This window comes from Sturnus vulgaris, chromosome 15 (genome assembly GCF_052056855.1).
Source record: "Sturnus vulgaris isolate bStuVul1 chromosome 15, bStuVul1.hap1, whole genome shotgun sequence".
In the NCBI taxonomy this organism is placed as follows: domain Eukaryota; kingdom Metazoa; phylum Chordata; class Aves; order Passeriformes; family Sturnidae; genus Sturnus; species Sturnus vulgaris.
Window position 1 is genome coordinate 325,215 of NC_142257.1, and position 27,681 is coordinate 352,895.

Consider the following 27,681-nt stretch of genomic DNA (forward strand, 5'->3'; position numbering starts at 1 on the left):
GGGAAGAGCCACTGGCCATGTGTTCCTGGCCCTGGCCTGCGGCAAGGTCAGCACAAGAGTGGCTCATGGCAGGGCAAGATCCGGTGTGTCCCTTAAAGGACACGGCTGGAGCTGCAGCCTGCAGTAAAAGCCAGGCAGACTGTGGAGGCCAGCACAGCATCCCGTGCTATTCTTGCTCGTGGGTCTGTTCACCAAGATTCTGCAGAGACGTCCAGGCCACTGCAGCTCTCGGGGTTGCTGCTGGAGTTGGAGAGGGAGCAGGTTGTGGTGGATAGCCTCTGGAGGGCCTTGGCAAGACTCCAGGCTGCCTGGCTGCTCAGTCCTGTGATGAAGACGCTCTTAACTTTGCTTTCCTCGTTCCCTTCATACTTTCTTGTCTATCCCAGGTACCCAGGTTGATGAAGGCATGCGCTCAGCAAGCAAGCGCATTGTGGCACCCCCGGGAGGCCGCTCCAACATCACCTCCCTGAGCTAAATGTCCCGGCTGAGGAGGAAACAAAATCCCTGTTCAAGCAAAGGAAGAAAAATGGTACATTGGTGTTGAAGAATGAAAAGAAATAAACCTGTTCTGAAGAATCAATAAGCCTCAAGCCTTATGTTTCACAAATGCTACTTGCTACCTAGCTTTAAAGATGTTGCTTCATTTTGTTTTTGCATAGCCTTAAAGTTCTGTTGTTACTGTTGTGGGTTTGGTTGGGTTGTGTTTTGCTCTTCCTCTCTGTATGCATGCTGCTCGGACAGGTTGCTCGGTTCGGTGTTGTTGGTGTTGAACGTGTGTGGGATGCCGTGGTGTGGGACAGTGGGAGTGGCCCACAGGGCGACCCGGCCAGGTGAGGGGCAGGGTCTGGCCGGAGGCAGGATGCCAGATGGGGAGGGCAGGTGCACTGAGCTCGTAGGGAAAGGTGGGTCTGTCACATTCATCTCCTTCATCTCCACCCAATGCTCTGGCGTTTCATCACGAGGCCTGTGGGGGAGCTCGAATCATCTCTGTAACAGCTGTCACAGCACCTTGTGTAAGGAGTTTTACTACTTTGTACACTTTATTAAAAAAAAAAAAGTTGTTCCTTCAAACTACTCATGTTGTCAGCTGTCTCTTCTCTTCCTCGGGCTGCTGCTGCTCGGCAGGGGCGGTGCCCAGCTGCACCTGCAGGGAGCTGGGCTGGTGTGGCAGAGGGGTTTGGGTGCTCTTGGGGTGGAGGGGGCTGCAGCAAAAGGCTGTTGGGGCAACACCATGCAGTGCACACTGCTACACGTGCTAGGGTGTTGGTGTAGCTTCTACATTGCTAAGAGTGGGAAAAATGTCAAATGAGGAGGTGAAACCTCAGGCCTGTCAAAGCATTTAAATAATAGCATCATTCCTGGCATTAGCAGGAATCTGCAGTAGCAATTCTTGGCCAACCTCTGTCTTGGCAAGATCACACCAGCAGTCCCTGCTTAAATCAAGTGTGATTTCAGTGGTAGAGAGGGGTAAGCTGTTCTCAGAGGTTGTTGTTCTGATTGTCCTCCCTGTGTGGGCCTCCACTTTCTGTCAGGGTCTCTTGCATGCTGTCATGGTGGAGTCTTACCCTTGGGGATAGAAAAGGATGATTGAGCTGTGATGGAAAGCCCAGGCAGTGCCAAGACCCCACAGAGGCACTTGGAGCTCCCCACTGCCTGGCACCAGCTGCCACTCACTCCACAGCTCCTCCAGCCCTGAGTGCCCCAAACTCCCCCAACACAGGGCCCCAACACCCCCTCCCAGCTCCCCTAGCCCTGGGCCCCCAAAATCTGTCAAAGGCTTTGGCAAGGGCCAGTGCCTCTTCTGCTGCCTCTAGATCAAAACTTACTTTTCTCTGTTGAAAACAATGAAGTCCCTCTGGAGCATTTCCAGGTGCTTCTGGAGGTGGCTGGCCTTTCACATTGGAATGGAAACATTAGAGGGATAAATTCACAGTTGACACAGAAACATTGCAAGGACAGCTTCAGTGAGACATGGCAATATTTGTAGGCACAGAGCATCTTTAGCCCTGCAGTGGGGAGGAAGCATTAAGGCTCTCTGATGCAGTAAACAGTGGACACACATTCTGCCTTTCACCACAGGGAAGAGGGGGGAGAGTTTTAGGAATAAAGTTGGTCACAAGGGAAAAAAATATTCTGTTCAGTTTGCTGTGGTCTTGCTAGATGGCAATCACTGAAAAATGAAAGACCTCCTCGACCACATGCTTGTACCTGCTTGCTCTCACCTGGGATGAATTGCTTTTGCTTGTATCTTTCTCCTTCTTAGCTAAGCGCTTTTTTTTTTTGTGAAGAGGTTTGGATTCCAGGATCATTTCTTCCAGTTCAAAGGCTGGGTCACAGTTCAGTCTGCCTTTCTGGAGGGGAGAGAGAGGTGGCCTTAAGTGATCAGGGCCTGTCTTAAGGAGTCTCTTGTAACCTGGGCTGCATTTGGGAGCTGAATTTTGTAAAAAAAATGCACTAATTATAATTGCACATGTAGCCAAGAGCATGGCTATACTCGTGATATATTCTTCTGTCAGTCCCTTCAGCAAGGAGCCATATGCAAGGTGTCACAGTGGCTCCTTTTGTGCCCCTGCTTCTGCCCTGCCCTTTGGCTGCTTTGGGGTGGCAATGAGGATGAGGACAGTGTCCTGTCTGGGTTATGCCTTTTTGAGAGTAGCTCAACAGCCCAGCAGAACTGGTCTTCAAGCAATACAGAATTGTACCCACCACAGAGAAACCTAGCAACAAGGGTGGATATACAATTAACAAATATTCATAGTTTAGCCCAACTTCTGTGGAAAACCAGTTGGGGTAGTTGGACTATTCTCCATAAGGGTTGTGTTACTTGCGTGCTGTTTTAATTCAATTTAAAAAGTCCCAGAAACATAAATCTGGTGTATGTGCTATTTACTGTTAACAATGAGCTTGTTAGGGGAGGCATTGCAGGAGAAAACAATTCCCATGAGAGAGTGGGTGATCTCCAGGCTGCTGCTGAGCCCATCCTGGTGCACTGGGTTTTTGGATGTGGGGAGCAGCATGAGAGGGCTCACAGGCACTGTCCATCCCACACAGATGGACAACTCCATCCCAGCCCAGTGGGCTGTAACACCAGGTCTGCACCCGGAAATTCTGGGAACATTTCTAACAGGGCATATCAGTTTTGGGGCACCCACACTACAGTCTCCCTCCATTACTCTTTGCTACACACTCAGGGAAGACACAGCTCTGCCCTGGTCTCTCCTTTCTCCTTGTGACACCTGATGTTTCAGTGGAAATTTGTCAGAGCATCCCATGTCCCGGTGCTGGGTGTGAGGAACATTTACACTCCAATGGCCTTACCATGGGAATGAATTCTGGCATTATTCTTTTCTGGAGAACAGCATCCCAGTTGACATCAGACAGATACGGGGAGGACTGAATGTCCTTCAGCTGAGAAAAACGTTTCTCAGGGTTCAGCTCGAGCAACTGCAACAAGAGTTAAAGGGAAGAGATGAGACCATCCCCACAGGGCACACATTCTGTGGAGCACAGCGAGGACACATGGTGCCAGGGACACCTCACCAATGCTGGCATTTGGACCAGTGCCTCTCCTGCTCTGGCTCAGAGTCCCTTCACCAGGCTCACAAGCTCTGCCTCTGTTTATTCCCATTTTTACAAATTACTCTTATCCCCATTGTATGAGCAGGCAATGAGGCAGTACAGTGGCATTAAACAATTTGTCCAATGTTAAAAATAAGCATTTGTTTGGAATGGGGAGTTCCACTCAGGTGTTTCTGTTCTGCTTTAGATACTAGACCAGTAAAACATCCTTTTTTCTCACTCTATTAAAGTAATATTCTGGTGTGAAAGTATGCCTTCACACTGCTCATTTTCATAATTTTTAACGTTGCTCTAGGGATTGGTTGTGTGGAATAAAAGGGTTGAAGTTGTCTCTGTTCAATGATCATACATGGCATAAACTCCTGACACTCCTAAAACTCAGCAGGAAAACCAGATGATCCAAACCCTTTGGGGAGGGTAGGGCAAGGTGACCCCCACAGCCCTCCTCATGCTGGCATGCAGCCAGTTACAGGCACTGTCCCCTCTGTCCCCTCTGTCCCCAGTGTCCCCAGCTCCCTCTGCAGAGCTCTGCTCTCCAGCCTCACCATGGCTCTGCCAAGAACAGCATCTGCCTGGGCCAGTAAGAAATAGAGAAATCCACAGGGAATGGTTGAGCCAGGAAGGAGCCACAGTTGGCTTCATGTATAATACATAAGGCTGTTAAACCAGATGCAAAGGAGCACTGGGAAATTTAAATAACTGTGACATTGTATTATTTATTCACAAGGGAGTCTCCATGGCTTGTGGCCTGCTGTGGTCCAGGAAAAAACTGCCAGCATAGCAACAGCTAGGACATCTGCAGCAAATATTCCTGTGTTAGGCTTAATGAAATACTGGCTTCACTGAATTTTCAGCAGTAGGAGATATTCTGCAATTTCCTTCCTGGAAAATACACCATGATTCTGTCTCAGCAAAGAACTGACAGTCTCTTTTCATTAAAATGTTTTATCATCTAATTAATTAGAAATGACAGAATACATTTATATATATATATTATTTTGAACAAAAACCAGTTGAAAGCTACATTAAGTACTACTTCATTACCCACACTTAGCTGAAATTAAAATTTATTTACATACATCCCTAAAATTTGCTGCCAGTGCTGCTACTCAGGGGTAAGTGCTCAGCTTTGCTGTGACTGTGAAGCCATAGCCTTGTTTATTGAAGCTATGGCTTCATTTCAAATGGGATTTCAGCTTCAGAATTATTCCAGTAATGATTTTGAAGCAATTTTTATAGCAGCTTTATTGAAAAAAGAATTGCAGTGGAGCAAAAGCCACACAGCATCAAAGGATTACAACAGTGTCAGCACTTCTTGCAAATATTCCCATTATTGGGAAAAAATGTTTCTTGAGGATTAGAAAAATGTAATGTTGGGGCTAAATTTGTTGACACATATATCAATATCTGCTCAGAGTGCAAAGTTATAGAGGAGATTCTGGAAGCTGAGGCTGCTCCTGTCCTGAGCACAGCTGTCACCAGTGCCAGCCCAGGAGGCAGCGCTGCCACCACCCCCGTGCAGCTGACATTTGTCACACAGTGTGCTCTGACAGTCACTGACACTGGCCTGGACAGCCCCTCACCTTCCTGATGAGTGCCACCATGCCCGGGGACCAGGCGGCCGGGTACATCACCGCAGCTGTCCGGAGCACGCCGGCGATTTCCTCGCTGCAGCTGCTGGACCGAATGTGGTACGGCCTCTGTGGGAAACGCCACCACACAAGCACTTCAATTCATCTGCTCTCCAGACTCCTCGGGAATCCTGGTTAGAGCACAGAAGCTTCACACGGTCTCACTGTCCAGTCCTCAGCCTCCTGTGGGACATCTCTCCCTGCGTTTCCATGGCTCAGTTGAAAAAACAAAATGTCAGCAAGAACTAGGCTAATAACTGGGCATTTAACAGCAGGACAGCAGGAGCAAACTCCAGAAGTCAAAGTTATTATCCAGTGGGAATTTGCTTGCTCTTTTCAGTGTTTTTATCTTACAAGGCTATGACACAGTGCTGTGGTTAGAGTACTCCTGATAATCCCTGTAAAATGTTCTTCACTCACGCTGGGGACAATGCCAGTGAAAAGGAGACAGATGTCTCCCAACAGCAAAATCAGCTCAGAAAAGGATGTCCCAAGAAAGGTCACCAGCCTCGGGTGGGCATCAGGACGCAGGGTGACAGTCCCTTCTGCCCTGTGGCAGCGTCATGTCACTGGGACAGGTGAGCCATTGCAGAGGAGCACACGGTGCAGTGGAGCACCAGAGACTGCTCCTGCATCAACATGAGTGCACAGCCAGTGACACAGTGACACGTACAGGGCACGGCCAGTGACACAGTGACACGTACAGGGCACAGCCAGTGACACAGTGACCCGTGTGTTTCCTCTGCTGTAATAAGCCCTGAAGCCTTGAGTTCAGCTGTGGCACCTCTGCTATAAAGCATTCACCCTCCCAGCCGTGTCCAGCACAGAGCAGCCCAGGCCATGGCCACACCCGTACCCGAGTTCTGAGCAGCTCGTAGGCAGTGACTCCCAGTGACCACCAGTCCACGGCGAAGGAGTAGCTGGTGGGTTTTGTGGAGCTAAACATTTCAGGTGCTGTGAAATAGAGGAGGAAAAAAAATTGCCTTGCTGCAATCCCAAGTGGAAATGAGCAGCACTGAACACTGACCCACGCCCTTCTCGTGCTGCCATGCTCCTGCACATGAAGCTCTCTGTGTGTCTCTGCCCCCAAAGCCCAAAAAGAACAAATTCCTTTTGCTGACGCAGGAGTTGCCTACCATTCATTGTAAATGTGCTCCAGAATAGGAACATTCACTCCATGTAGGCACAAGGTGGCCTAAGCATCCCTTCATCTCCCCTGTGAAGTGGGACACGAACATTCCCCAGCTGCACTGAGGCATTTCTGGGGAGGGACTCCTGTCCCCACCCTGCATCCCCTCTGCAGGGTGCTCCCCATTCAAACCGTGTATGTTTTGATGTGGATCAGGAAGAAAAGAGTTCCAACCCTAATTAAAAATGTCTTCACCCGTGTCCCAGCACAGCAGACCCCCCAAGCCCACAAAATGGTGATTCAAGAACAGGTAACTGCCATTGGTTCTCACCCATGTAGGGCTTTGTGCCAGCAATGGTGGTGACAGGGCTGTCCCTCGTCAGCATCGTGGCAATATTGAAATCGGTGATGTGCACGTGTCCTGGAAGACAGAGGCCAACATGTAACAGGGATGGCTTTAATTTCACACAAGAAATAGCTCTGAATCAGAAACATAAAGTAAAATACTCCTTGGAAAGGAGTTTCCAGGTAAAAAAATCTGGTGGAGGAACTGATAGAAAATACTTCAGCTTGCAGGCTGCCTGTCTCTTGTTTCAAATATCCCCTTATTTTCCCTCTGGGGAACCAGAAAACGTAAGAGTTCTCCAAAAAAGAATTTAGTGATGATTGTTTTGAGTCTTCCTAGATTTTAGGGTCAGTCTGGGGAAAAGAATGAACTCTGTGTGTGTCCAAAGCTTTCTATATGCCTCGGAAGACAAACCTTTGCTGCCATGGGTGAAGAAAAGGAATACAGGTCACAGACAAAAGGACACTGGAGTCAAGGGTATGTCCCCAGAAAAAATACTCTGAAACCTCTGCAAGAGAGATTAAAAAATCACAGTGAGCAGAGAATAGACTCAAAACTCATTCTGAATTGTAGTGCCATTATAGAAGTTAGCAGGTTGTGTCTTCCTGGGCTGAATGCAGCTGCAGAGCCTTTTCCTCTTTTTTTTCCCTCTTCAGGGAGTGCTGACCTACATTCCCATGGCCATGGTGATCCCAGCTCCTCTCAGGAAGCCGTGTCATCCCCGTCTGAGAGGCACAGAGTTCTGGAGAATGGTGATGGGTCACCAAAGCATCCAAGAGTGAGGATGACCAAAAGCAGCCCCAAAAGCAACCCAGCAGTGCCAGGCGCCCCACACACCAGGGAGGACAGGGCTCTCCTCCTACCATCGTCTGTGGATGGGGCAAGAGCCCGACAAGGACTGAGCAAGGCAGGACAGGGGCTCCAGCAACTGGAGGCAAAGCCACTCTGCTGCCAGCTCCTAAATAAATAATCAACCAGTGCTCTGAAATTAGAGGTCATATGCTAATGGATGGAGCCTGGGCTCAGTGCTGCCAGGCAACCCTGGTCACACACACCCGGTCTCAGAGCCAGGCAGTGCCTCCCTGCAGCTGCAGCATCTCTGCTACAGCCTCTGAAGTGATCACAAATGCAGGTATGCCTCCTCCCTGCACTGACCTTTTCTCTTCAAGCACCTTGCTCTAGCTGCCAAGGAAGATTTCTCACAACAAGACAATTACTTGTTTTTTCTTAAAAAATATGAGCTAACAAAACATTTCTCTAATGAGTTACCAACTAATGAATATCAGACAGCTCTTCACTGCAAGAACTTCGCCAGGAAAAAAAATGTCACTAAAGAGCCATGGAAGAATATAGTCGAGTTTTGCCTAAGAAATACTATAAAAAAACTGAGAGCAACATTTATAACACACTTAGCCCCAAATCCTCGTCAGAGCTCTCTCCCCATGCCAAATGCTCAAGGAAAAAGAAAATATGTGAATGAGGCTTATCTACTGCACCATAATTAATTCTGTTTGTGCACAAACCCTGCCGTGACACAAGCATTGCCCTTCAAATGATGCATTTTGAGTAAGTTCTTAAAAAGAACCAAGAAAATGTTAAAATCAGGTGTGCTGGGCTCCTGACCCCAAGCAACACCAAACACATGGTCCCTGCCAGTGCCTTGTAGGGACACCATCGAGTCAGTCAGCCAAAGGAGGTGTTGGTGAAACCACCAAGGCAACCCCACAAACACCACAGCACCACAGGGTGCCCTGAAGGTACAGGGCACTGCTGCTCAAAGAGTGAGAGACAGCAAGTGGAGCACAAACGGATGGGATGATCCTGCTCTCAGTCAGGCTGAGGGAGAGAGCACAACACCAAACCATGGCACCAGCAGGCACCAGGACTGCAGCCTGGGTCTCCTGTCTCCCACTGCTTTTGTTCACATGCAGGACCACAAGGCACCTGGCACTTACCGTGCTCATCCAGCAAAATGTTGTCAGGCTTGATGTCTCTGAGAAAAGAAGCAGAGAAGGAGAGACAGCCATTAGGCTGGAGAAGTGACAGGACACACGGCTGCTGGCAGCCCAGGGCTCTGGCAGGACACTGCACCCTCAAAGCCTTGGGGTCCCAGCTCTGCTGTTGCTGTTTGATTTGGGCCCAAGGAGTGACTGATCAAAGAGTGGGAGTTGGATCAGCAGCAGCGGGCACACTGTGCAGGCTGCAGGGGTTACCTGAGCTTACCTGAGCAGCACTCAGGTAAGTGCACCCACAGTTCACTTAGAGAGTCTTTGCCATTTTCCTCCTGTTACTTTTCAATCTGCTTCAATACCGTGTTGAGAAGGGTTCCCATTTACTCAGTAGAAATTAAATTATTTTAACATCTTTGTTTTAGCTGTTAAATGGGTTATTTTATTCCTGAGTAAAAGGACCCCACAAAATAATACTCATAGCAATGCTGTAGGGAAACACTAGGACTGAAGGGAGAAAATGTACACCTGATACTCTGAGAGAGCCACCTGAGTGACTTTACAAGACATTACCTGGCTTTAATGAGCTCATTACACCAGTCCCCAGGGAGCACCTGGCCAGCTGATACCCCAGAGAGAAGGTCCCAGGCAGGAGGAGGCAACAGGTGCAGTGACCCTGTGCCACCTGGAGCTCCCCACCTGGCCCAGGAGTTCCAAGTAAAGAAATGAGCAAGCTGAGGATTTTATCTTTAAAAATTCAATCCTTAAGATACAGTTTGAATTCTCCAAGCCACTTGCAATCAAAAGCCCACAATTTATCTAATTGTCATCTAATAGCTTACAGTTCTCTGGCATCTTGTCACCCAAAACACTTCCAGTGGGTTATAAACACTGGTTACCCCCTGGTGTCATCCCATCATACAGGTGAGTATAGGGACAGGCATCATTAGCAGAGCACAGGGAAGTGTCAGGTAAGTGGCTGATTTTACCCCTAAGCACAGCAGAACTGTTTCCTTTTTTTTTTTTTTTTTAATTATTATTTTTTAATTTCTAGTGTGGCTGTTTCTGATCTCCCTCAGTCTGGCATACAGCCTCTGGAATTACACCAGCACAGTAAGATCATTCTCAGGATGCAAACAATGATCAGAGATAATTCTGGTTATTTTTCATATGTATATTTCTTTTTTATAAGCTGGTTATATAATTTCCTAACCTAAAAGATATTACCTAGTCTTTACATCTAGGTGGGAAATAATTACCGCCAGAGTTTGCTGTCTCTGCACAGCTTTGTTCAGCCAAACAAAGCCATTGCTTCTCTGTCTCCTGATGTTCCCAATTACAGCTGCTGCAGTGTAATTGACTCAGTTGAATCACTTTATCAATCAAATACGATCCCGCTGGGTAACAGTGTTAATTAAACAACCTGCATTACAGTGCTAATTAAATAACTTGCAAATTTTACAGCCCGCCATACATGTTTTGTTGTACTTGATTTACCTTATACACATGTGAAAAGCACGCTGCAGCCTCACCTGCAGTTTCTCCCCCTCCTACTCACACTGGGGCAAAGATCCCTGCAGGTAAAGCACAAAAGCAGCAGCATGGAAGGGGAGACCCGAGCAGGTGGGAGCAGAAGTGCTCAGGGCTCCTGTGGCTGCAGGGACAGGCAAGGGGTGACTGTGCCCTCACACCCTGGCCATGGCAGCTGGACACTGGACAGGAACAGGCACTCACCCTCCCCAGCTCCTCCAGTGTGTGCTTTCCCCACCAACAACCAGGACCATTGCAATTTTATGCTTTCCATGCTTAATTCTTATACTGCACAAGAATGCTCATCTGGAGTGGTATTTCCGAATGAAGTGACCTTCTCCCTGCAATTAGTGACCCTCACAGCCCCCCTGTTCATCCTCCCTGACAGCAGCTAACTTGGCTAAACTCTGTGCCCCTGAGCTTTGTGCTGCCCATGACACCAGCAGAGGAGCTGTGTGTCCATCCAGCCGGGGGAAACCTCTGCCTCCTCTGCTGCTCTGCAGGTCTTCAAAGGTATGGGAAGAGCTCGTGCACTTTTCTCATTGGCTAGGAAGCCAATGGCTATCAGCCAAAAAGAAACTCTTAGCACTTCTAGAAATGGATGTACCTCATACAGGAAAAAGCTGTGTTTGTCCTCATATTTTGGTGCAATACAGAAAGGGGGCAAAGGGAGACACCTTCAAGCATGGACACAGGAGTTCTGAGTGCTGACACCTCCCCTCCCTGGACCAGGATGGATATTAATGAGCTACAGCTAATTTAAACCTATCAGAGACAAATTTTTGCAGGATCAGTTGACAATCAAATATGCTATTTCACAGCTACCCCAGAGGGACAAATCAGATGGTCTCTGCTGTATATAAAATAGTTTTCTTGGGGAAGCCTTGCGTTTCACATAAAAGCAAACACACGTGGCAGGATATTTTGTTTACCACTTAGGCTTCTGTTTATCATTTCACATCAAGGAGGAATATGCCTGCCCACAGCACAGCCTGTGGCCTGGCTGACCTGTGGATGATGTGCCTGCTTTGCAGGTAGTCAAGGGCCAGCACCAGCTCACAGATGAAGAGTTTCACAGTTCCCTCTTGGAACCGCACATTTTGTTGGAGATGGTAGCGCAGGTCCCCTCCAAGCAGCAGGTCCACCACCATGAACATGTCCTCCTCATCCTGGAATGAGTACCTAAAACAGCACACACATGGTTCAAGGACAGTGGCATTAAAAAATGACAGGTAATAAAGGAACACGTGGTACCTCTGGGAATACTCATAATTTCTTGGAATTTTTCACTTGGGAAATTACAATTTCATGACCTTTCCATGCTCCATTTTTCACTATTGTCACACTTGTGACAATAATTTAGTCTCAGATCCATAAGAGAGTCAGAGCAGATTGTATGAACAACTCAAGATGGGCATTCTGCCTTCTTCGAGCACCAATGGGAAGTGAGCCCAGAAGCAGCACAGAGGAGCCCTGGACCAGCCCCCTGCCCAGAGCCCTGCCCTGGAGGTCCCTCTGCCAGGCAGTCTGTCTGTGACCCTGTGGGCTCCACACCACAGGGGTGCAACTGGTCTCTGCTGCTCCTCTAGAAGTGACCTCATTTGATGGACTGTGTCCCTCTGAGAGGGGCTGACAACCAGCCAGGAGCCCTTTGCTCATGGCTTTTTCCTTATCAAGGTAGCACTGATTGCTTGATGTGATGACCAGCACCACAAGCCAGACCACTGCTCCACACGAAGCTTTCAGTCTGTGTGTCACTCAGAGTGCAGGCAAGCCACAGGAATGCTGAAGGCATCCTGAAGCCAAGGACAGCATGGCAAGAACAGCAGCAGGACACTTGGATGGTTTGCTCTGCTCAGATCTCTAAATACACACACACTGGTCAGCTCTCAGCTGCTGAGCGAGCTTTGCCTGGAACTTTCTGTTCAAGTAGGAAAGACAAGTTTGGAGACATGCTATGGGAGGTGCAGCTGCACCTTTACCATTCATACCCCAGTTAGAGCAGCTCTAAATGGCAACAGCAGAAAATACCAAGAGTTCAGTGGTCTCAGAGGTGCCTGCAATTGACTGCTCTGACTCAACCAGTGAGCCAAGGAGCCACCTCTTACCATAAATTAACCAAAAAGGGGTGTTCCAGGCCCTGCATAATCTGCAGCTCCTTGAAAACATTTCTGACTTCATTACGCTCCACACACTTCTGTTTGTTCATGTATTTCATGGCGTACATCTTCTTGGTGTCAGTCTTCTGCACCACACAGACCTAAGAGAGCAATCAGGATAAACCAGAGATGATTTGCCAGCAAATTTGGGCAGGTGAGACTCAGTGACAGGAATGTTTTCCAGCAGCTTTGGCAGCGTCCACACTGCCAGGGCACAACTCCACCCACCAATGCTGCAACACTGGACACTGCCTGGAAATCTCTTGGGAATTTCATCCAAAGAGAAATTTTTGGGGAAGATGAGAAGAAATAATTTATCATCACAACATGGGAGACAGGGAATCACAGAGAAGTCGACATTTTATTTAATGTCACTCACTAACCATCACATCCATCCCTCCCACACTCATTACTGTTGGGAAGAGCCCCCTCCACCAGAGAACTACAGGTGAAACATCAAACACTGGGACCAGCACCTGATCCTCACCTTCCTGAGAAGTGTCACTCAGTTCACAGTTAATCTTGAATTCCGTTTAAGGGGCTTTGAATTTTAACCTTTCTTATATGTCACCAAATCTAGAAAGAAACATGACTTCAAGGAAAGCCTCAGAGCCTGTGAGAGTGCAGCACAAAACAGATTTTGTTTACACAATAGCTCAGGAGTTTGGGGTGAACCTGATGCTTAATAACAAACACTGTGCCTCACAGAGAAACATTTTCAGTCTTTCATTTTAATCTCATGGAACACGATTTGTGGCTACAGAATGGATAAGGAATTGGGCTTTGATTCCTTTCTGATTACCAGGAATTGAAGCTCAGGTCAAGGCTCTCTGATAATGCATGAGCTTTGGTTCTGTACTCTCATGTGAGCCTCCAACTCATCCATTTCCACCCAGTTACATCTCCAGCTGCCCACATGGTGATTAGTTCCCAAAACACTCACTTTTCCAAAGCTGCCCTTCCCAATAGCTCGCAAAATCTCAAAATGGTCGAAGGTAACTGCAAGAAAGAGTAACATTTCAATTTTAAATGACTAAGCAAACATTTGACAATATTATATTATTTCTACTTTTTCTCCCTATGAGCTGATAAAAATGAGATACCCCAGAAATGTTCTGTTCCTCTTGAAGATTTGTGTGTTGTTTAAACTTGGTGTGTTTAACAAGGTTTTTTTTCCTCTATGGTTCAACTGCAAAGGCAAGTTCCTTAGGTCAGCCTCTGTCAATGGCAGATCAGGCAGGAAATCACCAAGTGGCTTCACCTTGCTCCTGCTGAGTCCATCAAACCCTTATATCATGTGAGGATATTGCCATTGCCTTTGCAGGTATGATGGCACAGTCTAACCACAGCAAAGTTGACAGTGACCAGTTACAGCACTTGGAAGGAACACAAGCTTTTAGGCACAGATGCCCCTTCTCAAATCTGGAACAGCTGTAAATATCAAAGCAAATATAAGGTGCTGCTGTTTGAGTTTCAATGGATCTGTTTACCCGTGAGACCATCTGGGAGAAGGGTGCTGGATACCTGCAGAATAAAAAGGGAAGATGCTTATCACCTGCAAGGGAAGATGAGAGGGTTGCTTGCCTGGGGGAGAGGTCAGCTGCAGAAGACCTGTGCCATGACCCACAGCCACAACTGTGGGGAGAGAGGGATCTCTGGGCCCTGGCACTCATCTATTTTATGTTTATTACTATGTGTTTGTTTTTATCTACATAAATACATATTGTGTAGTTATTGTGTATTGTGCATATTGCTGTTGTACCCGGGTGAAAGCCCATATGGCAGTCAGCAAGCTGACTCATGCAACAGCAAATATATTTATGGAGCAATCTTTTAATGTCTGTCTCTGTAATCTTGGCAGCACAGGGACCCTGGCCTCCAATGCTGCTCCCAGCAGTATTTTTCCAACTCCTTTTCAGCCAACCCAACCTGCAGGCTTGGCCTCCCTGTGCCTGCAGGCAGCCCTGCCCAGCTGGGCAGCCACCAGGAGCACCCACGGGAGCATCCATCACTCCAGCACCCTCCCACCGTCCTTCCTACCAGTCCTCCCTGCACTGGGGCCTCCAGAGCAGCAGCATTTTGTCCCTGCCTTCGAGGTGCCTGGCAGTGTCCCAGGGACTCCCCAACACCAAACCTCTGCTGGCAACGTTGCTGTCAGAGCTGCTGGGAGAGGAGGAAAAGGACCCCAAGAGCAGACTGCAGCTCTGTAGGGACCAGGGGTCACTGCTGCTGCTCCTGCTGACCTCCACACACCTCTGCTGACCTGGGGTGCCCAGGATTTGCAGTCTCAGCACGGGCACGGGCTGGCACCCTCACAGTCAGTCTGCACTGAGAGCTCTGCAGTCCCAGACAGCAACCAGGGAAAGTTCTTACCATCCTCATTCCCATCAGAGGGTGGGGACTTGCTGGAGGTGTTTGCCCCCATGGTGTGCTCAGCCAGGCTCAGCACTCTCCACTGCTCTGGGCTGTGCTCTGGTGCAGTGCTGCCGTGGGTCAGTCCTGCCACGCCTTGGCCAGGTCCTGCTGACACATCCTGCAGAAGGCAGGAAGAAAAGTTCACCATCACTCAGGATGAAGAAACATTTACAGCCTGTGAATGTCTCACTGGAGGCTCTAAGGACAAGACTGACTGACAGAGAAAAGCACATTGTAATGGAGCTCACTAGAGAAACCAGTAACACCATAACCTTGCAGCTCAGGTCAGAACTGATTCCCACTACAGGAATGGCAGGAACAGACCAGCAGACACAAAGATTCAAGGATCTGGCTCATGTTTGCTGTATCATCCAGCACGTATTTTGTAGCTCCAGGGGTGACAAAGTATAGTGAGGCCAATATCCAAAATAATGGACATACTGACTTGGCTAGATAAAACCAAAAGTCACTTTTGACTACTGAGGTCCTGTGGAAGTGTAAAAGCTATGGAAGAAGGAATTCGAAGTGTCAATCTTTTGATGTAAGCAGTTAAACAAGTCTTTCATTTGGGAAAAAAATCATACCATTCTGGTATTTCTAATGAAAAGATTCCATGCAAAATCAAGGTACAGTTTTCACTCAGGTTCTTTAGAATTTTTTTTTTTATATGAACTATGAACAAAAGAGCAAACCTGATTTCTGCTTGGTGCTGGCTGCAGTGACTGGCTTTGCTCTCCCACTGCAAAGGGACAGGTCTGTTCATCAGCAGGGAGCACAGGAATTTTCCCATCTCTCCTGACATGTATGGGAATAGTGAAGCATAAAACTCTGTAGAGTTTACTGACACTTGAGAGAGCCTGAACACAGGTACAGCAGCCACTATATTTTTTAAGCATTCACATGCAATGCACCTTTATGTGCTTATTTTTGATACTGATATTTCTGTGACATACAACTTTATTCCTTGTTGGAAGTACAAAGCCCTAAAAGAACAAAACGAGGGAGTAACAGTGCAGCAAGATCTGGACTGGGTCCAGCCCAGAGCATTCTCCAGGGCATCCTTATGTTCACCAAACATTTTCTCAGATCTACACTTTGGAAATGCCTACTAACTAACTTCACTTTAAATTAACAAAACTATGGTACTAAGCAGGAAAGGGAGGAATCATTAGAAAGATGTTGGAGAAGAGAGAATTATTGGGAACTGGGTCTGTCATGGGATACTATGAGTTACCCCACCAGCACACACAGCTCCTTCTTTCCAGCTAACCAAAACAAAATCTTAATTTCCCATCTCAGAACTGAAACGAGATTCAGCAACAAAACAAATGAAGCAGCAAATGTTTACGATTCCCATCAGTGCTTCTGAAAAGAAGAGATCGAGCCTTCAGTCTCAAACAGAGCCACAGCAGCAGTAACTCTTTTTTGAGCCCCAAAACTTACTCTTCAGAGTAAAAATAGACCTTCAGATGCAACAGCCATAAATCAGGTTCCCATATCTCAGGTTCCCAAGGAAACTTCTTTGCATAGCGCTTTGGAGCCAAGTTCGTTTCAGAAAATACATAAATACATACGAGCCCTGAGGAACTAGCCTGAGTAATAATTACAAGGATTTGCACCTTTACAAGTGTAGCTGGGGCATGGAAATGATAAATCTTTTACTGTTTCATGCTGCAAAGTCACAAAATTATTAAAATCATTACTTTTTCTCGGGCCAAATTTAGTAGTGCCTCCACACTAACATGATGCTCAGCCGGACCCTCGCTCCATCGGCGCGGCAGCAGCTCCGCTCCGGATCAGGCACAGCGGGGATTTGGGGTAATCCCGGCTCCCACCCGAGCCCGCAGCACACCCGCACCGGCCGAACACGCCTGAGTCCCGAGAGATGAACGCAAACCCTAAACAAAACCCTAAACACAACCCTAAACACAGCCGAGGAATGCAGGCACTGGCGTGGTTTGCGTTGGCACCGCGAGCAGGATGTGCCCGGAGGGGACGGGCCAGTGCCAGAGCCACGGGCAGCGGTCACTCCGCTACAGCCACCCCCGAGGGCAGTGCCGGAGCCCTGCAAGGGGACAGCTGCCTCCAAGGGCTCACCGACCATTTCCCTCACCACCTCGGCACTACCCGAGCCCTGCTCCGCCGCGGAGCTGGGACTGGGCGGTGACACAGCCCGAAGGGACATCACCCTGAGCTCTGGTCCCAAAGAACGAACGATGACCCTGAGCCCTCCCCCGCAGCCACAAGGGCGCTCGGGAAGGACGAGGGGAGGTCCCCGAGTTTCTCCATCAGTGCACCGGGCACTGTGGGTGTCTGCTCCGGCTCTCCTCGCAGCAGTCACGGCCACGGCAACGCGACCCCAGCCCGAGCCCCGCGCGTCCCGAGCCCCGCCACGGGGACAGCGCTCAGACCCCGCTCCGGGGACACAACCGGGGAGGCGCCTACCTGGGGACAGCGGAGCGCAGGCACCGAGCAGCCCCGGCCCGGGCGGCACCAGGCTGCGGGACGAGAGGAGCCGCGGAGCCCAGGAACCGGAGCGGCCCCGCCCGCGGGGTCCCGGCCGGGCCCCGGTGGCGGCGGGAGGAGCCTGCGGCACCGCGAGCGACGCTCGGACTCGCCGCGCCCCCAGGCTGGTGTCCCTGTCCCCGCCCTGCGGCGACGAGCGACAGTCCCTCTGTGACCCCACTGCCCGAGCCCCTGTGCCGCCCCTCGCTGCCCGGGAATCCTCGCTCTCCTGCCAGCCTCGGGCCCTCTGCTGTTTTTGGAAGCGCGATGCGAGCTCTGCCTTCCGTGCCCAGTGCATGAACCCCCCACACCCGCCTGGAGACAGCGCACACAGGGGACAGGGCACACAGGGGACTGGGCACACAGGGGACAGCGCACACAGGGGACAGCGCACACAGAGGGGACAGGGCACACAGGGGACTGGGCACACAGGGGACAGCGCACACAGGGGACAGGGCACACAGAGGGGACAGCGCACACACACAGGGGACAGGGCACACAGGGGACAGAGCACACAGGGGACAGCGCACACAGGGGACTGGGCACACAGGGGACAGCGCACACAGGGGACAGAGCACACAGGGGACTGGGCACACAGGGGACAGCGCACACAGGGGACAGGGCACACCGGGGACAGCGCACACAGGGGACAGGGCACACAGGGGACAGCGCACACAGGGGACAGAGCACACAGGAGACAGCGCACACAGGGGACAGGGCACACAGGGGACAGCGCACACAGAGGGGACAGGGCACACAGGAGACAGCGCACACAGGGGACAGGGCACACAGGGGACAGCGCACACAGGGGACAGCGCACACAGGGGACAGAGCACACAGGAGACAGCGCACACAGGGGACAGCGCACACAGAGGACAGCGCACACAGAAGGGACAGGGCACACAGAAGGGACAGGGCACACAGGGGACAGGGGACACAGGGGACAGGGCACACAGGGGACAGCGCACACAGGGGACAGGGCACACAGAGGGGACAGCGCACACAGGGGACAGGGCACACAGGGGACAGGGCACACAGAGGGGACAGGGCACACACACAGGGGACAGGGCACACAGGGGACAGCGCACACAGCGGGTCCCGTCCACTCTGATCTCGCTAGGGCCGAGCGCCGGGGTCAGGCTGCCTCCCCTGCCCGTTCGCATTCCCCCTGGAAGGATCCCATAAGAAGGGAGACACCACATTTCCCACCCTATTTTCCATACTCTTCGGACGCTGGCTTCTCTCCTCTCATTCCTGAGTGCCAGGAGCAGGCTCAGGCTCTCAGGCTCTAAGGAAGAGCAGTCCTTGCCCCAGGGCAGACAGAAGTCGGAGCAGGTACCCAATTTTAGCGATATTCATGTATTACTTAGAGAAGAACCAATAAGCTGGAACACGGCTGGGCCTCCCCTAAAGTACCTAAACCAATTCAGATCGTCTGAAATCCAGACCCATGGACTGCAGAGGAAGAAAGAGGCTGGATTCCTGCAGAGCTGGGTTGGGCCAGGGAACATCTGTCCTCAACACCCAGCTCTGAGGTGAGAACAAGTACAAGGCTCTGGGGGCAGGTGAGCTCTAGGCTGGGACACCAGCTCCTGTCCGGGGAGGGGACCTGCACAGCCCTGCAGCAAGGTGGCACCCAGCAGTTACCACACAGAAATCGAGTAACAAAGTCATTTAAAGGAAACCATCTGTGCTGGGTAGGATAAGGTGCTCACACTGCAGGGAATTGTTAGTGATTTATCTACAGCTCCAGCATCAGGACATGCCCAAGATTTCCTTCCCAGCCCAAGACAAAACTCTACCTTTCAGAGGCTCCACCTGTGGTCTTCTGCATGTCTGAAGAAGCTTTTCCTGAAAAGACTAAAATCTGCTGGGTTGAGAATCCTTTCTATTTGACTTCCCACGAGTGATTTACATGAAGCTTGAAAAATTCTACCTTAAGTAATTAGAATTATTTTCTAAACATTATTCTTCAGCTTTTATTTCCAACAAAAGCTTCAATACAGGACAAACCCAGTAAAATTAGCTGAAACAGTAGTGGAAATATTAGAAAAGTAGTAGTCCAGAGCTGTTCTCTGCAGAGTGGGTCATCTGGAGAGTTTCAGGATCTTGTATGTTGGCAGAAATTAAATATTAAACTAATTACTGAGAAAATGAGAGGACAGAAGGCAGCTCTTCTGCAACAGCTCCTGTAGAACAGCCAGCTCTGTTTCCCACTGGGCAATGGGAAAACACCCTGCTTGGTGCAGCAGAGGGATTAATTTTCCATAGGAAATAGAGAGCCTCGTGTCCCAGAGCTGGGGCTTTGGTCTGCAATAAAAAGAGAGCACACTTAGAAAGAAAAATCAGTAAAACATTTCCCCCAGTTTTCTCAAGAAATGGAGCTTTTCTACTGTGTCAGCTCACAAACAGGAGGCATGTCCCAAGCCGGGGAATTTTTTCACTCGTGCTAGAAAAAGGAACTCAGGGAAGTGAAGTGAGTTCTCAGTCACCCGTCATGTACAGCAGCCACTGCCAGCTGTCCTGGCTCGAGAAATGGGAGTGCTGTAGTGGATCTCTGGTGCCTTCTAATGGAGAGGAGGCACAGCTTATCTCTCTCCTCCAAAAGGCTCCCAACACCAACCCAAACACTCCTCCAGCACATGAACCTCACCTCTCCCCTGGCCTGGGCACGCCAGGCAAACCCCTGGGGTCTGCAAAAGTCAGAGGGGGAAAAGCCCCTAATGGCTGCTACTGAATTAAAAAATAATTTAAAAAAGTTTTATTCACTTTTACAGTTTTAACTATTCAGCTAACTATACTTTTGGTTCAACTATCAAACTAATTTTTATCAATGGCTTACAAAACAGAGAAAATTTGCTATACTTATTCTATATATTTTCTAGAACTATGAGTCTTTAATGAAGTGAAATTATACTGAGCAGCCAAAACTCAGCTGTAATCTTCCAGCAAACTTTAACATTATGATATGCTTGTAATGTGTTAGATTTCAATGTTGCTGACATCTCCTGTGATGAAAGTGGGCTCACCTTCACACACTGCCCACAGCTCCTACTGAATGAGAATGGTCTTGTATCCCTTGGAGGTGCTGCCAGTCCCAAAGGGTAGGTATTGATATACATACTTAATCGAGGTTAAAACTCACTACCTTGGATATCCTTTTCATAATGCAAACCACAGTGTCCCTGCATTTTTAAACACACCAGTCCCAGCAAGATTTCTGTAGAGTCTGAGCTCCAGTTTAGAGGACACACTGAGGAATTTATTTTCCTGGCTGCAGGATGTGAAGAACTAGGATTCCTCAGCTAGGGGTCACTAGAATTTAAGGCAGTACAGGACTTCAGAATCTAAAGTGACTCGAGGGAAGACATGCTCTACAACAACTTTCTTTAAATCACCCATCTCCAACATATGAAAGGAGGGCTCAGTTACTACGGGCTTTTTCCCAGCCTGGTGTCTGCAACAGTGCAGTGTTGGTGCTCTGGAAGTCTGGGGGTACCAAGGGCTGAGAAACCCTCTCTGCTGCTGTCAGCACTTCCAGTGCAAAGTAGGAGAAACCACCCTGGTGCCAGTGTGAGAACCACAGTGGTGAGGACAAGAACAAATCCTGTCAGAGACTGTTGGGCAAAAAAATATATTGAACAGCAAAGCTTATGAGAGCGAAGACCTGAGAGAACCCTGCAAACTGCCCAGATGTTAGACTCACTGTCACTCTTATCAAAGCTTCTGCTCAAGCTGCAGAAAATGGCCATCTCCCCATTGCCTAAATGCAGCATTTAATCCTCACCCTCCCACTTTCATAACCTCAAAGCTCCATCTTTTCCTTGTATTTGGCTTGAATAATCCATTTAAGTTCACTCTTGACTTTGTACCTGTTATGTACCCAGATGATTACATTACTTCTGATATATACCTGTATTAATATACAAAAACCTGAATAAAATCAGACAGAAATCTCACAAACACATCCAGTTAGGCTACAGCACAGTGCATATAGCTTGGTCATATCCCCTACTGGACATTATCTCCCAACCCCATGTTTTCCTTTTCTTTGGTGGAGAATTGACAAGTCTGAGTCTCCATGGCATGACTCCAGACCGAGCCCAGTACCACACCTGCTCACTGTGAAATACCTACATTTTCTATTACACATTCCACTTGTGTGTAAAACAGGTGAGGTGAAATGTTCTGTTCCTCGTGGCTCCATTTTCCTGCTTTCTTCTTGCCTGGAAATTCTTCAAGATAAAATGTGTGCTAGGATGAAAGGAAGTACGTTATCCTTTGAGGCAGTGGATTTTTTTGTGGAAGAGTGAAAACTGTGTTACAGAAAGGGAAATTCTGCTGAGCAGTCAAGAAACAAGGAGCATTGGTAGATGGAATCCTAATTTCTCTTGGAGAGTCTTAACACAGAGTGTTGCTGCAGCAGCAAACACTTAAAAGCACTACAGTTTAATAACATGCCTTTCAATAGAAATGTCTGTAGTAATCTTTTAAAGCAGCTATAAGGCACTTGTGATTGCAGGCAGATTTTGAGGAAAGTGTTATAATGTATTGTAAAGCTCCATGCTAAGGTTCATTGCCAAGCAGTTCACAACTACACTGACCACAAACGTGAAAAAAATTTCTTGTGGTAGTAGGAGTAGTTCTTTTTTCCTTTTCCACTCCCTCTTTAACTGTGCTGGAAATGACTGGGAGCATTAGTATTCCGATGGAGGGAGGCTGTGACAAAGACCATGACTACAGGGCCTCCTGACTCCTGTGCTGCTGCCAGTGATGTGCAGGGGACTGACTCCGATGGCTCCGCTTCCCGAGAGCCCTGGCATGGCACGGCGAGAACAGAGGGTGATTCATACACAGCCACCATGCTCTCGGCTCTGCACTGCTGGCTGTGCACTCCGCAGGAGCTATGACACCAGGTGAGCACATATTTATCTTCATGTAGAGGTTGCACCTTCTGTGTGCATGTGTGTGCATGGATGTTCATGTAAAAAAGGACAGGGTGTGTACTAATGTCCTGTATCTTCTTTCTGATTGCGTTTTCCTGTCAGGATTTGGAAGCCTCATGCAGGATGTGCTGTGGTGCTTCAGTCAAGTAAAAGGAGCTATAGATACTGGAGTGACAGAATGTAAGTTTAATTTTCCTTTTGTTGCTATGACTAGAAATAACTGGTCACATACATCTTGCCTAGCTGGTGTGCAGGGAGGTCATTTGTGTGCTAATGGCAGCTGCTGGTACAGAGCTGAGCTACTCTCCTTGGTTTCTGCCCTCCTTATGTACTTGTGCATCTGAAAGAGACGGACCTCGAATTAGCTATTGATCCAAGAATTCATTTGGAGGCACTATAGCTTAATCATATCAATAGCCTTTGATACAGATTTTCTTTTGGTTTTCAGCTGTTATTTACAGAGTTTTTCGGGGAATTATGAGACAGCTTCTCCCACCAAAACCTTTACTGGAATAAATTCTGGAACTGAGATGAGTTATTAGACACACTTCTTCTATTTTGTTGTGGTCCATGAAATGTGATGACTTCTTTAAAAGCACAGTCTTGTGAGACTAAGAGGACTGAGTCGGCCCAGACCTCTGGGAGCAGAGCTCTGACTTCTCCTGGTGGGAATGCAGCTCTGCCTGGAGCGCTGTCACCTGTCCTGATTCAGCAGCAGGTCTGTTATGCTGCTTTTGCAGAAAAGGGTTTTAGGCTGTAATCTCTAGAGACTACAGTGGAGCACAACACTCAGAAGAATATCTAACAATTTATTAAATCTCTAGAGAAAAACACCACCATAGTGATTAAAGCCAAAATATTTTTTTACTGAGGTTTTTTCTTTGGGGTTGTTTTTGTTTGTGTGGGTTTTGTGGGTTTTTTGTTTTTGATTTTTTTTCAAAATTATTTACAAATGTTTTGATCTTTTACTGTAGAATCGGCAGATCATTGTAACTGGTCAGGAGTACTTGTTTGCTGCTTTAGGATTAATGAAATGTTAGGTTGCCTCTCTTGCTCTCTATTCTTTTCTTAATGTAACCATTTATCAGCTGAGGACTATAAGCACTTTTTTTTTTTGACCACTGGAGATTTAGTGGATGAATCCAGAGGCATGATGGCAGGAAAGTACTCCTGAGATTTTTTTCTTGGGGTAATCTGGGCTCACAGAATATATGATGAATAATATTTAAAAGCTGTATTCAGTAAAACTAGTAATGAGAAGGTGATACCACTGGTATATTTAACCTGAACAGGCACAAACAGCATGACCATGACTGAGGAGGAAGCTCACACGAGTGCTCCACGTGGGATGGGCTGTGGTTCTTGTGCTGGTTTGTGTTGGTATGTGAATGCACATGAGTATAGGTACTAATGTGTGCACATACACATGAATAAAGTCATAAATGTGGTATTACAGATGCCTCACCTTCATCAGAAGTTCATCCATAACTTATTATTATGCTAGTCTTTGTAGCACATTTTTGACCTTCATAACTCTTGGCAATATCCAAGCATCCGGAACTTGCACAATGTGATTTCTTTAGTGATTAGGAAGCACACAGTTGTGTATGGTCAGGTGAGATGTTACTATTATTACTACGCTCTGCACCTTTGAGTGTAGTAGAGCCTATCTCCTTCAGCAGAATGGACTGTCTTTCTGGCTTTAAATGATACTTCAAAAGTTGCCAACAATAATTCTGCATTAATTTTGTGATAATTGTGTGCTCTTATCCACACAGAAGCTGCACAAACAGACCTACATAAACCACCTCGTTTTGTTCTTTCCTTGTTCGTTGCTTTCTTTGCCTTGGAAAATGGTGTCACAGTCCGTGGTACTTGTCCCGATGAAACCAGTGCTGTAATGGATTCTTTAACTAAAGCAAGTGTGGGGATGAATGAACTCCCTTGTGCATAGATGGGAGGCCTGAGAAATCTTTCAGCTGCTCAAACACTGATTTCAGTGTTAAATGTGAAGTACATGATGTTGCTGACTGTCATATCACAGTGCTTTGAACTGCATTTCAGTACTGCCAAAAGTAAATAGGTCTTAGAGCTCTTGCCTTATTCTGATATATTGATTATTAGGAGTCTACTGTAGAGAACGGATTAGCTCGAGCTAAGAGGTGAAACCTCCTCGAGGCTGGTGCGGCTCCGGGCGTGCGGCAGGGTCGGGACACGCGTCGGTCCCTCCGGCCCCGCTGGTCCCGGTGCGGCGCTCCCGGTGCGGCTCCGACGGCGGCTCCCGGCGGCCGGGGGACACTGCGGCGGAGCGGAGCGGGGCGGGCCGGGGCTGTGCGGCTCCCTGCGGGGCCGGGCCGGGGTGCCGGGGGTGTGTTCGCGGGCGGGACGGGCTTAGTCAGCGCTCCCGGCCGCGCTGCAGCCGATGCGGCGGCGGCGGGGCCGGGCCGGGCGAGCCGGGGCGCTCCGCTCCGCTCCGGCAGCAGCGCGGGGACGGCACCGGCCCTCCCGCCGGTATCGGTCGGTGTCTGAGCCCGGCCCGGAAGATGAAATGCTTCTCGCGGTACCTCCCGTACCTCTTGCGGCCGCACGGCGCGCTCCGCTCCGCCAGCTGCCACGCGCAAGGTACGCGGGGCGCGGGGGCGCGGTGATGCTGCTGCACGGCTCCGGCGGTGCGGGCTTTGTAGATGTGGCTTTAAATGCATCCGGAAATTCCCAGGAAATGGAACAATCCTGCCATGCTCTGCCCTCCTCCGGTCACCCGACTCCTCTCCCGCCGTCTGTTTCCAGGTCTTGGCGAAACAGCTCTGCAGCAATTTGGGAAAAAGGAAGTGTTCTCAGCAGTGTTCCAACTTTGCATTTCTAGGGTAGGAATGCAAAGTAACGGGACTGTGTTTGCCGAGACTTCCGTGGGACTCTCGCAGCGGAGAACCCATTCTTGCGGATTCATCCCCATGTGACGTGGTGTGAGAGCTGTCGGACGGGTCTACGGGGCATCCGCAGGCACCACACAGCTCCGTGGGATTTAAATTCCCGGCATTGCTGCTCCCTGTGGGGATCCACAGCGGTTTTCCTCATTTGCTCTAAAAATCAGTTAATGAGGAAAACCATCACCCTGTCACCCAGTTTTCTGCAGACCCATCAGTCTGTGTACACGACTGAATTGCCAACCTGACCCAAGAGGAAAATCCAGGTGAATGCTGGAGGGATGTTTGGTTGCTGAGGATGTGGAAGGGGCAAGCAAGGAGCACTCGGCAGCAGACGATGACACTCCAGGTTCAGTTATTACAGCTATTCGGGTTGCTGTAGTTCAATCCAAGTAGACGGTATAGACTTTTTGTTTTGGAGTTTCTCTGAAGTTCTAAGCAGAGCAAATTATCCAAACAGATATCTGACTCTGAAGTTCTTTCTCTGAGAATTTTCCTGAATATTTCTTTTGTTTTCATGTTGACTTTTGTCTAAAGGTACAGTTCCTTGATATATCTTGAACAAATCACTTCTGGATTATTGTATGGGAACAAGTAACTCAGTGGAGAAGCTCACCTGTGTGCTGTTTTAAGGGAGGTCATATGACAGAACTGAGAAAAAAAAAAAGAGTTAAAGAAAAAATGTCACATTGGTGTGGCATAGCAAACAAGATAGAAAGAATGAACCTGGAACAGCACTCTTTCTTAGACCATGATTAGATGCATATGATAAACTTAGGGTAAAACTGAGGTCTGGGACGTTTAAAGGATCCTATTCCACACTAACTCGTAAGCAAAACCAAAAAGAGAACCCAGGTAAGAGCTGCCTCCTGCCTGAAAAGGCAGTTTAATAAATAGGTTTTAAAAACCCAGTGGGGTAAATATCATTAATTTGGCAATGAATGTTTCTTTCAAGGCCTCTGGAGAGCGGCTGGCAGCGCGCCGAGCTCAGCCTGGGCGCAGCTGCCAGGCACAGGGCAGGGTCTGTCTGCAGCCAGGGCGAGCATGGCCCTAACGCTGGGACACAAAGTCCTTGTCCTCGACCTCCAGCCTCCCCCCGAGAGAGGGCACAGCCCCGGAGCTGTCCCCAGGGCCGCCAGGACGAGTGGTGCCCGCTGGCTTGGTGCCCAGTGCCCCCGCCCAGCTGTGAGCCTGTGGCGAGCCCGGCCGGAGCTCGGCTGGCCCCGCCAGCAGTGCAGGTCTGTCCTGCAGCAGTTGAAACAGAAAGAGAGTTTACTTTTGATCTTTAAAAATTACATGAGCTTCCAAATTACAAACTGAATGTCAAGAGAGCAGCCCAGGTGAATTCTGATCCCTGCTGCTTGATAAGTCACTCCTCTGTCATCTTTTGAGTGTCTTTTCCTGTTTGGAAGTTATGATAATTTCCAGAATATTTGCATAATAGTACCCTGGCTCACACACACTCCAAAGAGTGGAATGATGCCTGTGTTTCAGTAGTCCTGAGGTAACTCTCTGTTTTCTCTGAAGCCTTTTACAATTTTCTGCTTTTACACATCTCTCAGTTTGTGTCTGGGCTCTGAACCTAGCAGCATTTTAGGAGTTTCCAGTGGAGATGGCATGAAGGCCATGAAGGGATGTTCACTCTCTTACGTTAGAGCTGATACTAAAGCTTAGCTCAAAGGTGCCCTTAAGCTACATGGTTAGATTTGTAGGGGTCTTTAAGATGAAAGCTCAGCTGGAAGCCCCTTAAAACTAAGCTCTTTACCTTAGGGGCACCTCTAGGCTAAGCTTTTGGCCTTTGAAATATTTTTGAATGATGCATGTAAAAAGTAATAATTACTTCCTCATAGACTCCAGACAGCAGATTCCTCCATGGGAAACCACAGAAAGCGTGGTCAGGTTCCAGTGGGATCAGTAGGACAGGCAAATTAACAAGCTTTTAGCACCTATTTCCCAGGGTCATGACCTCATTTGTGTTCTCTCAAAGCTGTTGGGTAGAGAGGGGAGTTGAATTTGGTTTGAGTCATGGGCGTGACATTGAGCTGCTGTTTTAAACAAATTAATGTTCATGCTCCTCTGTGACCCTTCTGAGTGAGAAAGGAACGTGCCGAGGGCATTGTCGGGGTGATTCCTTGGGGTGGGCAGGGCCACAGGGCTCGTGTGGAGCACATGGGGCTGTCTTTGATCAGATTTTGGGGGTGATAACCGCAATCAGAGGGCTGAGTGGGCCGGCGGGTGGGAGCGGACCCCAGGCGTGGAGCAAACTGCGACGACCCTGGCCCCGCCCCCGGCCCCGCCCCGGCCCCGCCCCGGCCCCGCCCCGCCGCAGGTGCGCTCCCGCCGGCTGCCGGGAGGGGGCAGTGCCGCTGCCATTGGCGGTCCCGGTGCCGTTCGCGGTCCCGGTGCCGTTGGCGGTCCCGGTGCCGTTGGCGGTGCCGGTGCCATTGGCGGTCCCGGTGCCGTTGGCGGTCCCGGTGCCGTTGGCGGTCCCGGTGCCGTTGGCGGTCCCGGTGCCGTTCACGGTCCCGGTGCCGTTGGCGGTCCCGGTGCCATTGGCGGTCCCGGTGC

The 27,681-nt window shown here is 49.1% G+C and overlaps 3 protein-coding genes across 8 annotated transcripts in view; 2 read left to right on the top strand and 1 right to left on the bottom strand.

The window, feature by feature from the left end:
* DPYSL3 (dihydropyrimidinase like 3) overlaps window positions 1-1,074 on the top strand; it is a 27,100-nt gene extending 26,026 nt beyond the window's left edge. For both annotated transcript variants that reach the window (XM_088174067.1, XM_088174068.1), the window contains exon 14: window positions 387-1,074. In XM_088174067.1, the coding sequence (XP_088030193.1) occupies window positions 387-475 (89 nt within the window). In that variant the 3' untranslated portion in view covers window positions 476-1,074. The remainder of the gene's footprint in view (window positions 1-386) is intronic.
* STK32A (serine/threonine kinase 32A) lies at window positions 644-14,850 on the bottom strand. 5 transcript variants are annotated; one of them, XM_088174069.1, is made up of 13 exons: window positions 14,697-14,802; window positions 13,427-13,847; window positions 13,267-13,322; window positions 12,273-12,424; window positions 11,173-11,346; window positions 8,641-8,678; window positions 6,671-6,760; window positions 6,067-6,164; window positions 5,163-5,279; window positions 3,319-3,444; window positions 2,223-2,351; window positions 1,827-1,891; window positions 644-1,566 (listed from the first exon to the last, which is right to left on the bottom strand). In XM_088174069.1, exons 4-13 carry the CDS (start codon window positions 12,389-12,391, stop codon window positions 1,479-1,481), a joined length of 1,044 nt encoding a protein of 347 aa, XP_088030195.1. In that variant the 5' UTR covers window positions 12,392-12,424; window positions 13,267-13,322; window positions 13,427-13,847; window positions 14,697-14,802; the 3' UTR covers window positions 644-1,478. The 5 variants fall into 5 exon arrangements, 4 of the variants coding, with proteins under 4 accessions (XP_088030195.1, XP_088030196.1, XP_014743803.2 ...); XM_088174070.1 differs by having other exon boundaries at window positions 12,811-13,322; XM_014888317.2 differs by lacking the exon at window positions 13,427-13,847 and having other exon boundaries at window positions 14,697-14,850.
* Window positions 14,851-22,083: 7,233 nt separating this feature from the next.
* PPP2R2B (protein phosphatase 2 regulatory subunit Bbeta) overlaps window positions 22,084-27,681 on the top strand; it is a 54,433-nt gene continuing 48,835 nt past the window's right edge. Inside the window, exons 1-2 of the mRNA XM_088174073.1 lie at window positions 22,084-22,159; window positions 22,292-22,369. Of these exons, the coding sequence (XP_088030199.1) occupies window positions 22,150-22,159; window positions 22,292-22,369 (88 nt within the window). The 5' untranslated portion in view covers window positions 22,084-22,149. The remainder of the gene's footprint in view (window positions 22,160-22,291; window positions 22,370-27,681) is intronic.

Coding starts and splice junctions, on each gene's coding strand:
- STK32A (XM_014888317.2), bottom strand. CDS start 14,748: ATGGGGGCAAACACCTCCAGCAAGTCCCCACCCTCTGATGGGAATGAG. Junction 5,280..6,066: donor ACGAGCTGCTCAGAACTCGG/GTACGGGTGTGG, acceptor CGTTTCCCACAG/AGGCCGTACCACATTCGGTC. Junction 2,352..3,318: donor TGCCAGAATTCATTCCCATG/GTAAGGCCATTG, acceptor TCTCCCCTCCAG/AAAGGCAGACTGAACTGTGA.